We start from the raw sequence: 17,414 nt of genomic DNA on the forward strand, positions 1-17,414 counted from the left end.
ACGCATGCGCAAGATGAAGAGGGGGTGGGTTTAACATTCATCAAAGGTTGACCTCCGAAATTTCTGCGATTTTATGTTTGAGTTACAAATCCACTTTAAATTTTAAAATTGATGCAGTGTGCATGTTACAGGCCGTATCTCACTAAATGAGTAACAGTAAGCAATTTGATCCTTAGAACCTACTCGTCAGTTATCAAGATGATGGTAAATCTTCTGAGTTCCAATGTTCTCTACTATCCCCATATCCTTTTACTTTCTTAACATCCAGAAATTTATTAGTCTTTGTTATGATTGAGATCAGTGAATATTTCTTCATGGCCTTCCACAGTAGAGAATTCCCATGAGTCACACCTTCCAAGTATTTATCTCAGTCCGAAAAGGTTCACCCTTATCCTCACGACACCCATCAAAGTTGCTGGTGAACCAAGCAGCACCTCTAAGAAGAGGTACAGTCGACATTTCAGACCGAGACCCTTCGTCAGGACTAACTGAAGGAAGAGCTAGTAAAAGATTTGAAAGTGGGAGGGGGAGGGGGAGATCCAAAATGATAGGAGAAGACAGGAGGGGGAGGGGTGGAGCCAAGAGCTGGACAGGTGATAGGCAAAAGGGATACGAGAGGATCATGGGACAGGAGGTCCAGGGAAAGGGAAAGGGAAAGGGAAAGGGAAAGGGAAAAGGAAAAGGGGGCGGGAGGGGGGGAACCCAGAGAATGGGCAAGGGGTATAGTCAGAGGGACAGAGGGAGAAAAAGGAGAGTGAGAGAAAGAATGTGTGTATATAAATAATGGATGGGGTATGAGGGGGAGGTGGGGCATTAGCGGAAGTTTGAGAAGTCAATGTTCATGCCATCAGGGTGGAGGCTACCCAGATGAAATATAAGGTGTTGTTCCTCTAAACTGAGTGTGGCTTCATCTTTACAGTAGAGGAGGCCGTGGATAGACATGTCAGAATGGGAATGGGATGTGGAATTAAAACGTGTGGCCACTGGGAGATCCTGCTTTCTCTGGTGGACAGTAGCTCTTCCTTCAGTTAGTCCTGATGAAGGGTCTCGGCCTGAAACGTCGACTGTACCTCTTCCTAGAGATGCTGCCTGGCCTGCTGCGTTCACCAGCAACTTTGATGTGTGTTGCTTGAATTTCCAGCATCTGCAGAATTCCTCGTGTTTACCCTTATCCTTAGAATGTGATCCCTGTTTCTGAAATCCTCGAGCAAGGGTATCATCCTTCTTCTCAATTCTATGAGAATTTTGGAAATTTCAATGGCATCATCTCTTGTTCTTTAGAGTTGACCATAAGATATGGGAGAATTAGTCCATCAGGTCTGCTCCACCATTTCATCCATTTCCTTCTCAACCCCATTTTCCTGTTGTACGCCATATCCTTCCATGCCCTAAATAATAAGAATTTATCAACCTCCACCTTAAATACACCCAATGACTTGGCCCCAACAGCCGCCTGTGGCAAAGAATTCCACAGATTTACCACTCTCTGGCTAAAGAAATTCCTCCTCACCTCCGTTCTAAAAGGACACCCTTCTATTTTGAGACTATATCCCCTGGTCTTAGACTCCCCCAGATACGAAACATCTTCTCCACATCCACTCTATCAAGGCCTTTCACCATTTGATAGGTTTTACTGAGGTCACCCTTCATTCTGAATTCCAGTGAGTGGAGGCCCAAAGCCACCAAATGCTCCTCATGACGAGGCTTTCAAACCTGGAATCATTTTCATGAACTTCCTTTAAACCCTCTCCAATGTCAGCTCATCCTTTCTTAGATAAGGGGCTCAAAACTGCTCACAATACTTTATAAAACCTTAACATTACATCCTCATTTTTATATTGTAGTCCTCTCCAAATTAATGCTAACATAGCATTTGCCTTCCTCACCACAGACTCAACCTGGAAATTAACGTTCAAGGAATCCTGCACGAGGACTCCCAAGTCCCTTTGCACCGCATAGTTTTGAAGTTTCTTACCATTTAGAAAATAGTCTATGCTTTCATTTCTTCTACCAAAGTGCATGACCATACACTTCCCAACACAGTATTCCATCTTCCACTTCTTTGCCCATTCTCTTAATCTGTCTAAGTTCCTTCTGTAGCCTGCCTGCTTGCTCACCACTACCTGCCCCTCCACCTATCTTCGTATCGTTCATAAACTTGGTCGCAAACCCATCAATTGTCATCCAAAAATCTTTGATATATAACGTAAGTAGAAGCAGGCCCAACACATATCCCTGTAGAATACCAGCAGCCAACCAGAAAAGCCTCCCTTTAATCCCACACTTTGCCTCCTGCCAATCAGCCAATGCTCGAAGCATGTTAGTATCATTCCTGTAATACCATGGGCTCTTAATTTGTTAAGCAGCCTCATGTGTGGCACCTTGACAAAGGCCTTCTGAAAATCCAAGTGCACCACATCAACCGATTCTCCTGTCTATCCTGCTTGATATTTCTTCAAATAATTCCAAAAGATTTTGTTGGGCAAGATTTTTCCTTAAGGAAATCATGCTGACTTCAGCCTGTTTTATCATGTATCTCCAAGTACCCTGAAACCACATCTTTAACAATCAACTCCAACATCTTCCCAAACACTGAGGTCAGACTAACTGGCCTATAGTTTCCTTTCTTCAGTCTCTCTCCCTTCTTGAAGAGCAGAGTAACATTTGCAACTTTCCAGTCTTCCGTAACCATTCCAGAATCTAGTGATTCTTGAAAGATCATTACTAACGCCTCCACAATCTCTTCAGCTACCCCTTTCTGAACCCTGGGTTGTAAATCATCTGGTCCAGGTGACTTGCCTACCTTTCAGCTTCCCAAGCGCTTTTTCCCGAAATGGCAACTTCACTCACTTCTGCCCCCTGACACTCTCAAACTTCCTGCACACTGCTAGCATCTTCCACAGTGAAATCTGATGTAAAATACTTATTCAGTTTGTCTTCCATTTCTTTATCCCCAATTACTGCCTCTCCAACATCATTTTCCAGGGGTCCAATATTAACTCTCACCTCTCTTTTACACTTTATATGTCTGAAGAAATTTTTAGTATCCTCTTTAATATTATTGGCTAGCATACCTTCATACACCATCTTCAGTTCAGTTTTCGTTTATTGTCATTTAGAAATGCATGCATTAAAAAAATGATACAACATTCCTCCAGAATGATATCACAAGAAAACACAGGACAAACCAAGATTAAAACTGACAAAACCACATAATTATAACTAATAGTTACAACAGGGCAAAGCAATACCATAATTTGATAAAGAGCAGACCATGGGCACGGTAAAAAAAAAAGTCTCAAAGTCCCGATAGACTCATCATCCCACACAGGCAGCAGAAGGGAGGAACTCTCCCCGCCATGAACCCCCAAACGCCGCCAACTCACTGATGCAGCACCATTGGAAGCAACTGACCGCAGCGGACTCTGAGTCTGTCCGAAAACTTCGAGCCTCCGACACAGCCTCTCCGAGCACCATCCTCTACTGAGCACTTTGACCCCGCCCCAGCCGCCGAGCAACAAGCAAAGCCGAGGACTCGGGGCCTTCTCCTCCAGAGATTCTGGATCATACAGTAGCAGCAGCAGCGAAGCAGGCATTTCAGAAGTTTCACCAGATGTTCCTCTGTGCTCTCACATCTGTCTCCATCAAATCAGGATTGTGCACGTCACCCTACTTGACAAGTAACAGATATCACTACTGGAGTGGCCGCTGTGAGCTGCGTCGCACTGCCATCTTCCCACCACACCTTCTTTATGACTTTTTAAAAATACCTTCTGCTGGTTTTTAAAAGCTTCCCAATCCTCTAACTTCCCACAAATTTGTGCTCTATTATGTGACCTCTCTCTGGCTTTTATGTTGGCTCTGACTTGTCAGTTACGATTACGTCATCCTACCTTTAGAATACTTCTTCTTTGGGATGTATCTATCCGGTACCTTCTGAATTGCTCCCAGAAGCTCCAGCCATTGCTGCTCTGTTGTCATCCCTGCCAGTGTTCCCTTCCAATCAATTTTGGCCAGCTCCTTTCTGATGCCTCTGTAATTTAATCCACTGTAATACTGATACATCTGACTTTAGCTTCTCCTTCTCAAATTGCTGGGTGAATTTTATCATTTAATGATCACTGTCTCCTAGGGGTTCCTTTACCTTAAGCTCCCTAATCAATTCTGGTTCATAGCACAACACCCAATCCAGAATAGCTGATTCCCTAATGGGATCAACCATGAACTGCTCTAAAGAGCCACCTCATAACATTCTACAAGTTCCCCCTCTTGGGATCTAGCACCAACCTAATTTTCCCAATCTACCTGCATATTGAAATTCCCCATGACTATCGTAACATTGCCCTTTTGACATGCATTTTCTGTCTCCTGTTGTTATTTGTAGACTACATCTTTGCTACTGTTTGAAGGTCTGTAATATATTGTAACTCCCACCATGGTATTTTACCCTTGCAGTTTCTTAGCTCTGCCCACAATTCTACACCCTCTGATCCGATTGTCTCCTTTTTCTAATGATTTTATTTCTTTTTTTTTTACCAACAGAGCCACCTCACCCCATCTGCCTACTATTCTGTCCTTTCAATACAAAGTGTATCTATCTTTGGACATTAAGCTGTCAGCCATGATTCAATGATGCTCACAACATCATACATGCCATCCTGGAACTGTGCTACAAGTTCATCTACCTTATTGCAAATACTACATGCATTCAAATATTACATCTCCAGTCCTGTATTCGTGACCCTTTTTGATTTTGTCCCCCTTTTACATTGCAACTCATCCTGTTGACTGCAACTTTGTCCTATCATCAGCCTCTCCTTGCTAGCAGTCTCACTACAAACTGCCTCTGTTTGTAAACTATCTACCTCATCCTCAGCCCTACCACTCCAGTTCCCATCCCCCGAGAAATTAGTTTAAACCCTCCCCAACAGCTCTGGCAAACCTGCCCACAAGGATATTGGTCCTCCTCAGGTTCAGGTATAACCTGCCTCTTTTCTACAGGTTGTGCCATCCCTAGAAGAGATCCCAATGATCCAGAAATCTGAACTCCTGCCCCCTGCACCAGTTCCACAGCTACACATTCATCTGCCAAATCATCCTATTCTTACCCTCATGGGCGTGTGGCACAGGCAGCAATCCAGAGATTACTACCCTAGAGCTCCAGCTTTTCAGCTTTCTACCTAGCTCCATAAAATCTCTCTTCAGGACCTTCCTCACCTTTCCTACCTACTTCATTGGTGCCAATATGTACCAAAACTTCAGGCTGCTCACACTCCCCCTTTTTAATGTCATGGTCCCAATCTGAGACAACCCTGACCCTGTCATCAGGCAGGCAACACACCATCCGGGTGTCTCTATTGTGTCCACAGAATCTCGTCTCTATTCTTCTAACTATGGAATCTCCTGTCACTACTGCAGTCCTCTTCACTTCTTTACGGGCCAAGTCTATTCAATCTCACCAATATAGCAAATCCACCATTCCAGGAGCAAGTCTGATGAAATCTTTATTGGGCAGGGGTTCCCAACCTTTTTTATGCCATGGTCCAATACCATTAAGCAAGGGGTCTGTGGATCCCGGGTTGGGAACCCCTGCCCTAGAGCAATTACATCTTTTTAAATTGTAAATATTACTCTAGGTATGATCTCATCAAGATATGTTATAACTGTTAATATAAATCACAAAATGTAGATGCTGGAAAACTGAACTAAAAACAGAAAATGCTGAAAACATTCAGCAGGTCAGGTGTCATCCTTTACAACCATAGTAAGACATCCTTACTCTTGGACCCAAATTTGTCATAATAAATGCCTGCAGACAAATTGCTTTCCGAACTATCTACTGCACCTGAATATTAGTTTTCAATGACTCACATCTAAGAAAACAATGCCCCTTTGAACATCAGCCTATTGCCAACTAGAAGGTTTCAACAACAGCTTATTTCACAATACTATTAGAGATGTTTCTATTGTTCTATCCATTCCTCACATACCCTTTCTCGGCTATTCTCATAGAGGATCTTTGACCTGAAAATCTAACTCTGTTTCTGTTTCCACAGATGCTGTCTGATCTGTTGAGTGATTTGAACATCTTCTGTTGTTATATCAGCTTTTTCCCGCCTATTGCTATTTGAAAAAAAAAATGCCATTCTGGTTTGTTTAACAGAGAAAATCCTCATATTTTACAACATTATTACCAAGTTTACTCTCACTTTTATTATTGATGAAAACTGAAGACCGGTATTATCTTCACATTTGAAAGGCATCTCTTCACATTTGAAAGTACTGTTAACAAAACATTTTTTCTCTTTTGTCAATCTGATAGAAGGTCTTCAACCTGAAATATTAACTTTTTCACTTTCCACAGAAGTAATAACAAAATATGTTTCCAGCATTTTTTGACTATTCGCTTTCTAACTATTTGTTGAACTGTTTTTGCTGCATGTCCCAGTCTGAACCAAATTCCCTGAACCTTCACATATTGCATTGATGGTGAAGGGAACAAAGGATCAGTTAGACCAGCAGCCAAAGAACATAATATCTTTTATTCTGCAGTTGTCTCTGACCCTGAGGCCACCTCAAACAAGTCACAAAGCTGATTTGTCTGTGAAATCAGTGGGTCTGAACAGCAGAAGGTAAAATTGTCTATGGAGACTTTGACTTGTGCTGCTGTCTGGATTAGCAGGGATCATCTCTGTTGCGTTCTTCCTGACGGTTTTGGCAAAAGGCTCATAAATGAGACAGCCTTGTCTACTCCAGATTTGAAGAGGAAGATTTCTACTGATAATTGTGCAGAGCAGTTGTGGATTCCCTCCCCAAAGCTCATTTTGATTTTTTTCTCCATTATATACTTAAGTGTTATTCTGTCAACGGCCTTCTCCTGATCTAAACTGACATTGTTGTAGGGATAAATTTAGTTGGGGCTTGGAGAATTCTCAGATGCTGTCCCAAGCTCATTCTGCATGAGGGAACCATTTAAATAGAGATGTGGTACTTGGAGAAAACAGTGTAGGTATGTGTGTTTGATGTATATACAGTTGCAAGAAAAAGTTTGTGAACCCTTTGAATTACCTGGTTTTCTGCATTAATTACTCATAAAATGTGGTCTGATCTTCATCTAAGTCACAATACACAATCTGCCTAAACGAATAACACATTAACAATTGTACTTCTTCTCATCAATGCTGGGTATACCATTTAAACAACATGGTTTAGGTTTTTAAAAAAAGTGACCATCTGGGGTAATGCCTTCTACAAAAGCTATTTGGAGTCAGGTGTTCCAGTCAATGAGATGAGATTGGAGGTGTGGGTTGTAGTGGTGCCCTGCCCTATAAAAAAGGCACAGAAAGTCAGGTTACTGACAGAGCCTGTTCTTCTCAAGAAAGTTCTGTTTATGTGCACCATGCCTCGCTCAAAACAACTTTCAGAGGACATTAGAAGAATTGTAGAACAAAGATGAGAAATCTGCAGATGCTGGAAATCTAAGCAACATACACAAAATGCTGGAGGAACTCAGCAGGTCAGGCAGCATCTGTAGAAAAGAGTACAGCTGACATTTTTGGCTGAGACCCTTCATCGGGACTGGAAAAAAAGTTGAGGTTAGAGTAAGAAGGTGAGGGGAGGGGAGGAAGAAGTACAAGGTGGTAGGTGATAAGTTAAACTGGGAGGGGGGAGGGGTTGAAGTAAAGAGCTGGGAATCTGATAAGTGAAAGAGATAAAGGGCTGGAGAAGGGAAAATCTGATAGGAGAGGGTAGAAATAATGGAAGAAAGGGAAGGGAAGGGAAAGGAGCACCAGAGGGAGGTGATGGGCAAGTAAGGAGACAAGGTGAGAAAGGGAAACAGGAATGGGAATGGTGAAGGGGGGGTGCAATTACCAGAAGTTCAACAAATTAATGTTCATGCCATCAGGGTAGAGGCTACCCAGATGAAATATAAGGTGTTGCTCCTTCAACCTGTGTGTGGCCTCATCGCAGCAATAGAGGAGGCCATGGACCACCATCTCCTGCATGGCCACCCATTTCAATTCTGTTTCACTTCCTCCACCATCAATGCTGCTCCTACCCACATCTCTTCCATTTTGTGCACATCTGCCCTCACCCCATCCTCCCACAACCCTACCAAGGATAGGGTTCCTCTTGTCCTCACCTACCACCCCAGTAGCCTCCGCTTTGCAGCACATAATCCTCTGTAACTCCCACCATCCCCAACAGGATCTCACCACCAAGCACACCTTTTCCTACCCCCCCCCCGACTTTCTGATTTCCTCAGGGATCACTCCCTACGCAACTCCCTTGTCCATTTATCCCTTCCTACTGATCTCCCTTCTGGTACTTATCCTTGCAAGTGGAGCAAGAGCCATACCTACCCCTACACCTCCTCCCTCACTACCATTCAGGGCCCCAAACAGTCCTTCCAGGTGAGATGACACTTCACTTTTGAGTCTGTTGGGGTCATCTACTGTGTCTAGTGTTCCTGCTGTGGCTTCCTGTATATCTGTAAGATATAGATTGGGAGACTGCTTTGGCGAGAACTTATCCACATCCGCCAGAGAAAGCTGGATCTCCTGGTGGTCACCTATTTCAATTCTACTTCCCATTCCCATTCTGACATGTCAGTCCATGGCCTCCTCTACTGCTGCAATGAGTTCACATTCAGGTTGGAGGAACAACACCTCATATTCCATTTGGGTAGCCTCCAAACTGATGACATGAGCGTCAATTCCTTAAACTTCCAGCAATTGCCCCCACCCCCTTCACTATCTACATTCCTGTTTAAAAAGAAGAAAAATTGTGTTTTGGAATGACCAAATCAAAGTCCAGACCTTAACCCAATTGAGATGCTGTGGTATGACTTGAAGAGGATGGTTCATGCAAGGTATCCCAGAAATATTGATGAACTGAAAGAGTTTTGTATTGAGGAATGGTCTAAAATTCCTGTTCCCCATTGTGCAAGTCTAATTGGCAGCTCCAGTAAATGTTTGGTAGCAGTTATTGCTTCTAAGGAGGTTCTACCAGTTATTAAATACAAGGGTTCACATACTTTTTCCAGCCTGGTCTGTGAATGATTAAACAATGTGTTAAATAAAGACATGAAAAGTATAATTGTTTGTGTGTTATTAACTTAGGCGTATTGTGCCTGTCTATTATTGTGACTTAGATGAAGGTCAGACGACATTTTGAGTAATTAATGCAGAAAACCAGATAATTGCAAAGGGTTCACAAACATTTTCTTGCAACTATATAGGTAGGTGGGGGGAGGAGGGAGGGAGGGAGAGAGAGAGAGAAAGAAAAAGAAAAAAAACACGGACAACTTTTGTTAGGTGGTTCAGAAGAAAATAAAGGAAAGGGATTCCACATTAAGACAGAGGATATTGCATACTTGATAGACTTATTTTTTGGAGGACAGTGTTTAAAGTTACCAAATCTAAATATATAGCTCTTCTTAATTTCACCACACTGTTGAAAAAAAATCAATCAAGTTGATCAGCACTGCCAACCAGCCATTATTCCCAGCTCCAACAGCAATAAAATGAAAATTAAGGAGGAAATTATAAGAAAAGTCCAAACCCCAATCACTTCCAACGTGTCTTTTTTTATCTGCAATGGGGTATTGGAAATTAATCTTTAATTTCCGGAGACTCTAAAATCGCCCGAAGGACAACGAATCTGGGAGTCTTAATTGCCACGAATTGATGAGCTCTGCATAGATATTACACAATGAACAGAAAATAAGAACATTAAAAACTTAAAACCCAGATGGGAAAGAAACTACGTCAGAAGGGGACAAAATAGAAGTCATAAAGACGAAAGAAAGGGTGCAGGTCGAGAACCTGGCGTTGCTTCGATACCGGGGCCGTCGCCAAGGTAACGGAACCCTGCAGGGCCTGGCGCATGATTGGTTGTCGGTGGCGGGATTTGTAGGCGAGAGTCGAGCTATAGCCGGACATCCGTGTGTGTGTGTGTTCCAAACTAAAGGGATTAACCTCCCTAAAACAGACGTCGGTTACCAAGCCAACGGATAAATCCCGGCCGTGTATATATAATAATTACGGAACAATTCTCTTCAACACTCAGGATAACCTTACCAGCCAGTGAAAACTTTGAAGCGTATTCTCTGTTGCAATGGTCGATGCAGCCGATTCGTGTACACGCAACAGCTTTGCATTGGGTGGTGGAAGGGAATGATTTCGAGGAACTTGGTGTGATAGACTGTGTGGAAGACTTCAAATTTGTTAAATTCCAGCGTGTTACAGTATATTGCACTACTGTGAAGTGCCTGGAGACGTGTTACTATTACAAGTGCTTAACTTCGTATTTTAAAATTGTATCGTAATGCTTTAAAGTACATTGCACCGGATGAAAATTATCGCTAGGACACCACCCTGGAAATCAGTGGTTCAAGACGTTCCCACCAGGGCAAAGGAAGATTACTAAAACTTCAGGTGGCAGCGGTGCCCATCCGCCCAATAATCTTTTAAAGTTTCGGTATATGCTTTGTACTAAACTTCAGTACATACGATTTGTTTCATCTCCGGTTTGAAATCTTAACTCATGGCATCTTATAAAACTGAGAAAACCTGGGATGACTTGCAAGAAAGGTACGAAATGAGTGGTGTTCTTGCAGTATATTTCGTTTCAAGCTGTGATGTAAAGATTCCAAGACGTATTCCGCCTCCTCCTCCGCCGTTACACAGATAGAAAATCCTCTTTTGCATTTCCTGAAATGTTTAAGACATTTTGATGGGATAGTAGAGTACCATTACTTTGCGTTTCATATGTATTGCAGATGTTCTTGTATCTTTCACCCTAACGTAGGATGAGAGAAGTGTCCCATATAAAAGGAACTCAGCAGGGCAGGCAGCATCTATGGAGAGGAATAGAGTCGACGTTTCTGGTCGAGACCCTTCATGTGGACTTGGCCCTAAACGTCGACGCTTTCTTCATAGATACTGCTTGACCTGCTGAGTTCCTCCAGCATTTTGTGTGCTGTTACTTTGGATTTCCAGCATCTGCAGAACCTCCTGTGTTTATGAGAGAATTGAATAAGAACTGATTTTCCCCATCTCTGCTCTTAGGCAAAAACAGTTCTTTAAAAAGTTATTTTTGCCATTCTTTCACAGTATTATTTGATAAATTTGTAAATATACACAGAAGTTTTTATTTTGGGTTCAGTTCAGCTCTTATTTTGTACCATTTACATTATGCTACTTGTAGCTGTCAAAACATCTTGTTCAAAGTACATACATATCGCAATATATAACCCTGAGATTCATTTGCTTGCGGACAATCACAGCAAATACAAGAAACACGATAGAATCAATGAAAGACCACACCTAACAGGACAGAGAAACAACCAAGGTGCAAAAAAAAACAACAAATTATGCAAATGCAAAAAGAAAGAGGGAAAAAAATACTAGATAAGCAATAAATATTGAGAACATGAGATGAAGAGTCCTTGAAAGTGAGTCCAACTCAGTTGGAATAGTTCAGTGATGGTGTGAATGAAGTTATCCCCTCTAGTTCAAGAGCCTGATGGTTGACGGGTAATAACTGTTCCTAAACCTGGCAGTGTGGGTCCTGAGGCTCCTGTACCTCCTTCCTGATGCCAGCAGCGAGAAGAGAGCATAGCCTGGATGCTGGCGTCTTGTGTCTCATAGTATGTCATAGAAGTTCATTTGTTGTACGTCTGCCCATTTTGTTGTCCTGGTGTCCTTTTGTTTTCTAAACTTCTAAAGAATGCATCATCTAATATTTCAAATTCTGATTGTACCCTTTGTATGCACTTGTCACAACCTCAGGATCTCTCAGTGTGCTTCACGGTGAAACTTTTGAGTTTTTACTTTGTACTATAGCTGTTTGTACATTGTACAGTTTGTGCGTAGCTTTTTTTGTACTATGGGACACGCAGCAGCTAATTTGTACACAGCAGGGTCCTGCAAAGAGGATTGTGTTAATAACCTGATTTGTTAATTGTTGGTCATAGGATAAGTATTGTTCAAGATTTTGAGAAATACCTTGCTTTTCTTTGAATTGTAGTATGGGATCTTTTAAACACATATGAAAGATATTAGTTCAGAAAAGTGGTTACTCCCAACAGTACACCTTTCCCTCATGAGCTGACTCAAAATAAGGTTTATTTAGGGAGCAGTCCTGCAGAGGGGAAGAGCAAAATGTCTAACTAAAGTGGTTTCTGATAAAATTGTAGACAGGGTTGATGTGGAAATTCTGTTGATATGGTATGATGCACATAGTTATAAGGAGAGATTGGATAGGCTTTAGGAGAGATTTATTGGAATTCCAAAAAGCTACCACCCAATAGATTGAAGGCCATAAAAACAATTCTGAAAGCACAGGACTAAAGAGTGGCGTGGCAGGTTCCAGAACACAGAGGTACCTTCCTGAACTCCCACAGCACCCTTGTGACCCTGTGATTTTAGTCTCTGAGTCTGACTGACTTTCAAGGACTCTACAACTCATGCTCTCAATATTATTTATTTATTTATTATGTTTTTCTGTTTTGTATTTGCACAACTTTTTTTTGCACATTGGTTGTTTGTCTTTATTTGTATGTAGTTTTTCATCGATTCTATTGTGTTTCAGAATCAGGTTTATTATCACTGGCATGTGTCGTGAAATTTGTTAACTTAACAGCAGTTCAATGCGATACATAATATAGAAAAAAAAGAAAAAATAATAAGTATAAATCAATTATAGTATACGTGTATTGAATAGATTAAAAATTGTGCAAAAAACAGAAATAATATATATATTTAAAAAAAAAAGTGAGGTTGTGTCCAAGGGTTCAATGTCCATTTAGCTGAGGGGAAGAAGCTGTTCCTGAATCACTGAGTGTGTGCCTTCAGGTTTTGGTACTTCCTGCCTGATGGTAACAGTGAGAAAAGGACATGCTGGAGGTGCTGGAGGTCCTTAATAATGGACACTGCCTTTCTGAGACACCGCTCCCTGAAGACGTCCTGGGTACTTTGTAGGCTAGTACCCAAGATGGAGCTGACTAGACTTACAACCCTCTGCAGCTTCTTTCGGTCCTGTGCAGTAGCACCCCCCCCCCCCGCCCACCCTCCATACCAGACAGTGATGCAGCCTGTCAGAATGCTCTCCACAGTACATCTATAGAAGTTTTTGAAAAGATTTAGTATGTCAACAAATACACTCAAACTCCTAATGAAGTATAGCTGCTGTCTTGCCTTCTTTATAACTGCATCTATATGTTGGGACCAGGTTAGATCCTCAGAGATCTTGACACCCAGGAACTTGAAACTGCTCACTCTCTCCACTTCTGATCCCTCTATGAGGACTGGTGTGTGTGTGTGTTCCTTTGTCTTGCCCTTCCTGAAGTCCACAATCAGCTCTTTCGTCTTACTGAAGTTGAGAGCAAGGTTGTTGCTGTTACACCATTCCACTATTTGGCATATCTTGCTCCTGTACGCTCTGTTGTCTCTATCTGAGATTCTACCAACAGTGGTTGGATTATCAGCAAATTTATAGATGCTTTGTATCTACTGTGAATGCCCATAAGAAAATGAATCTCGGGGTAGTATATGGTGACATATAGTACACGTAAGCACAAGAGACTCTGCAGATATTGGAAATTCAGAGCAACACACACAAAATGCTAGATAAACTCAGCAGGTCAGGCAGCATCTATGGAAATGAATAAACAGTTGCCATTTTGGGCTGAGAACCTTCATCAAGACTGGAAAAGAAGGGTAAGATGCCGGAATAATCAGAATTAGAACAAGTACGGTATATATACACTTTGATAATAAATTTTCATTGAAATTTGATATTTGAAGAAACAATTCACATTGACAGAGGGTCGAAATTCCAGGGGACATAGAATGAGGTGATTAGCAAAAGAAACTGAGAAATGAGGAAACATATATGCAGCGAATGGTTAAAATGTGAAATGTAGTATAGAGTCTAATTCAACTGCAGTTAAATAAATATCCAATGAAAGAATTGTTAGGCTTTGGGCAGCAGGCTGGAGGGTGTAGTAGCTGGATTGCTCTTGTACAAAGCTGTTACAACATGAAAAGGCCAAGTGGCCGCCTTTTATGCTGTAACCATTCTTTTACTCTGAAAGCTCCTGATCGACATATTCCATTGCAGTTTTAATCGTATCCGAATGCAGCTTGGCCTTGTTCCCCAGCCAGGATGGGAGAATCCTGTGGCTAGTGACGTTCATCAACGTGCTTTTTCAACGAGTCAGCATGACAGACAGAAGGTGCACTCCCCATCCAACCTGCCCAGGTATGTTTATTTAATTTTTTTTGTGGAACAGAAGGTCAGAAAGGGCCCTTTACCCCCACTGAATTAAATCATTACTAATGTGTACCTCAGTTCCATTCACGAGTATTTGCTTAATCCAACCTCAACCACAAAGTCCACATACTCCGTTCTGAAACTTTCAAGTCACCTTCTATATCCACAGCTTTTTGACTGAGAGTGTTCAGGAGGCCAAATTTTTGTTCCTTCGTGTGAAAAAATATTTTCTCACTTCATGTATTGATCTGGAGACCATCTTAAAGTTGTAATGATGGGGGGCCATTACCACGCCATTCAAAGAAAATGGGAACAGGAGCTCAGCCAATTACTGTATCCTTTTTCACTGAATAGTTCATAAGATCTTCATCATGTTTCCCATTCAGTCAGAGGGCCATATTATTATTTTATATATTAATTATTTTCTCCTTTGTACACATTGCTGTTCTAGATTGTTGGTTACATCTGATGCAATTCCCAACAGACCTATTACTGATCTACGACTGGGTCATTGGGAGGTGGTTCCTTCATTGTACAATGTCAGGTAAGGAGAGTAAAGATCTGGTTTAATTAATAATCTATGATTGTTAAAATGATACTGGATCATAATTATGTTTCTTATCATGGAAACAATGAGTTGTTTACATGTGCATTCCTGTAAAGCATTTCCTGAGGTTTCAGAATGTTCTGGAGAGAACCAGGAAATTCTTGGATCACTAGGACAAATGTCTATCTGAAAGATGTGTACTTCAGTTGAAATACCTTCACTTGGTAATCGAGATTATTGGATAAAGGAAAGAAACTGCAAATGCTGAAATGGAAACACTAATCAAAAAAAAAATAAAAAGCCATATTCAGTGAATTTCATAATAGGTTTGTATCTTTTCCTCAATCATGCACTAAGTCCCTGAATTTTCACAGGCTGATCTTCAGGATTGAGGAAGTGATGCTTTTTTATTTAGAGGAGCAGCCCTTCTTGTGAATTATTAAACATTTACTTGTTAATTGGTATTACTGTGTATAAGTAAGCAGTCGTGGCTATTTGCATCACAACTGTGACTGAACTTAGCTGGTCTTGACATCCTGCAATTCTAGAAAGTGCTGCATTAAAGAATATTCTTTCACTACAAACTAACATAATTGAGTAGCTCCAAGGTTTGGCTATATCATTTACTCTGAATCTAGCATTAGGTTATCAGAATCAACATTTTTCTGATGAAACTTTAAACTCCCATCCACCTTGTGTGCCTAGGTGGCTAGGTTGTTTAAGAAGACTAATAATGAAAAAGAGTTTAATTATCTATTATTTTTACCACTTACGTAATCAGCATTTCATGTGCTTTTGTTTTGAGGGAACTCTCTATATTAATTGACGAACATTTGTCTGGACTAGTTGTACCTCTGAAGAGATTATGATGTTTCTGGGTTATTAAGGCTTGAGGTGGATACTATGTAAAGCAATTTTCTTTCGTATTGCACAAAGGAGTATTTATTTGTTTATTTGCTGGCTATAGTGGATTAAATATGCCTAAATATTTTTTAATATATGTGAAATTAGTGACAGCATAATGAAGGGTTCTGATGAAGGGTCTAGGCCTGAAATATTGACCGTTTATTCCTCCCTCGATGTTATCTGACTTGCTGAATTCTCATGTGTTTTGTGTGTTCCATAATTGCTTTATGTAGTATCCACTACGTGACTGGCTTTCTGCAGGTCTAATATTTATGAAAGTTTAAAACACCATAATGCACAATATTTTTCTCAAATGTGACAGCTATTTCCAAATCCCACAAATAACCATGAGATGAATGACTAATTAAGAAGCTTTTAGAAGTGTAACTTATAAGTTGGACACATTGATGTGAGCTCTTGCTGTAATTTTTATTATGGTGTAGGATTTGTAATTGTCATTGCAACATTCAAAAGAGTGACTTACTTTTTGTGAATATCCAGTTTGAAGAGAGAAGAAGCGGCAAGTAAAAGAATGCATAGCACCTTTCAGCAGCCAATCAGTCCTCTAAAATTCTCCTACAGCCCTCACGTAACTGTGACCTGCCTCACAGATCGTCCTCTGCTGGTAAGACATCATGAATGGCTTCTGTTGATTGTGGTACCTTCTGGAGTCTGCTTCTCTTTCGTTCTTGCCTTTTCTTATATTCCTTACCGGAATGCTCTCTACTGTCTCATCAAGGTCGCTTTTCTCCTCTGTAAGTGAACTGATCATAAAGTGTTAATTAATCATATTTGGGATTACAGTTGAGTATGATGAGATTTTTTTCTGACAACTGCACTTCCTGACGGGTCTAACTGGAAAATAATTAAAAAGCACAAATAGAATTTTAAGTTTTTTCCTCCCTCAGAGAATGGTTGATGGCTACTACTATGTTGCAATTTAATATGAAGCATAGCATAAACTCCTCCCCAAATTAAGTAGTTCATGCCTGCCATGCAGGGCAAGGTCATTTTTCATGCCTGGGCTGATAAATGGCAAGTAACATTCATGGTACAAAAGTACCAAGCAATGACTACTTTCAAAAAGAGATTCTAATAACTGACCCAGCTGGTTAGAGACTGAGTATCCTGCGGCAAGAGGCTCACCTCCTGATGTCCCCAAAAGATCAACAAGGGTAGGTCTTACACGGTGAGTGATAGGCCACTGAGGAGTGCGGTGGATCAGAGGGATCTGGGAATACAGATCCATAATTCCTTGAAATTGGCGTCACAGGAAGATAGGGTTGTAAAGAAATCTTTTGGCACATTGGCCTTCATAAATCAATGTATTGAGTACAGGATTTGGGATGTTATATTGAAATTGTATAAGACATTGGTGAGGCCTAATTTGGAGTACTGTGTGCAGTTTTGGTCACCTACCTATAGGAAAGATATTAATAAGATTGATAGAGTACAGAGAAGATTTACAAGGGTGATGCTGGGACTGGAGGACCTGAGTTACAGGAAAAGGTTGAATAGGTTAGGACTTTATTTCCCAGAATGTAGCTTGAGTGAAGATTTGATGGAGATATACAACATCTTGAAGGGTATAGATAGGGTAAATGCAAGCAGGCTTTTTCTATTGAGGTTGGGAGAGTCTTCATTTAGAGGTCATGGGTTAAGGGCGAAAGGTGAAATGTTT

The 17,414-nt window shown here is 41.1% G+C and overlaps 1 protein-coding gene across 1 annotated transcript in view; it reads left to right on the forward strand.

The window, feature by feature from the left end:
• The first annotated feature begins 9,879 nt into the window (after positions 1–9,879).
• Positions 9,880–17,414, forward strand: part of LOC140185459 (uncharacterized) — a 32,747-nt gene continuing 25,212 nt past the window's right edge. The window contains exons 1-4 of the mRNA XM_072238797.1: positions 9,880–10,595; positions 14,128–14,268; positions 14,732–14,824; positions 16,235–16,358. Of these exons, the coding sequence (XP_072094898.1) occupies positions 10,549–10,595; positions 14,128–14,268; positions 14,732–14,824; positions 16,235–16,358 (405 nt within the window). The 5' untranslated portion in view covers positions 9,880–10,548. The remainder of the gene's footprint in view (positions 10,596–14,127; positions 14,269–14,731; positions 14,825–16,234; positions 16,359–17,414) is intronic.

The sequence above is a fragment of the Mobula birostris genome, chromosome 20 (genome assembly GCF_030028105.1).
Source record: "Mobula birostris isolate sMobBir1 chromosome 20, sMobBir1.hap1, whole genome shotgun sequence".
Lineage (NCBI taxonomy): Eukaryota > Metazoa > Chordata > Chondrichthyes > Myliobatiformes > Myliobatidae > Mobula > Mobula birostris.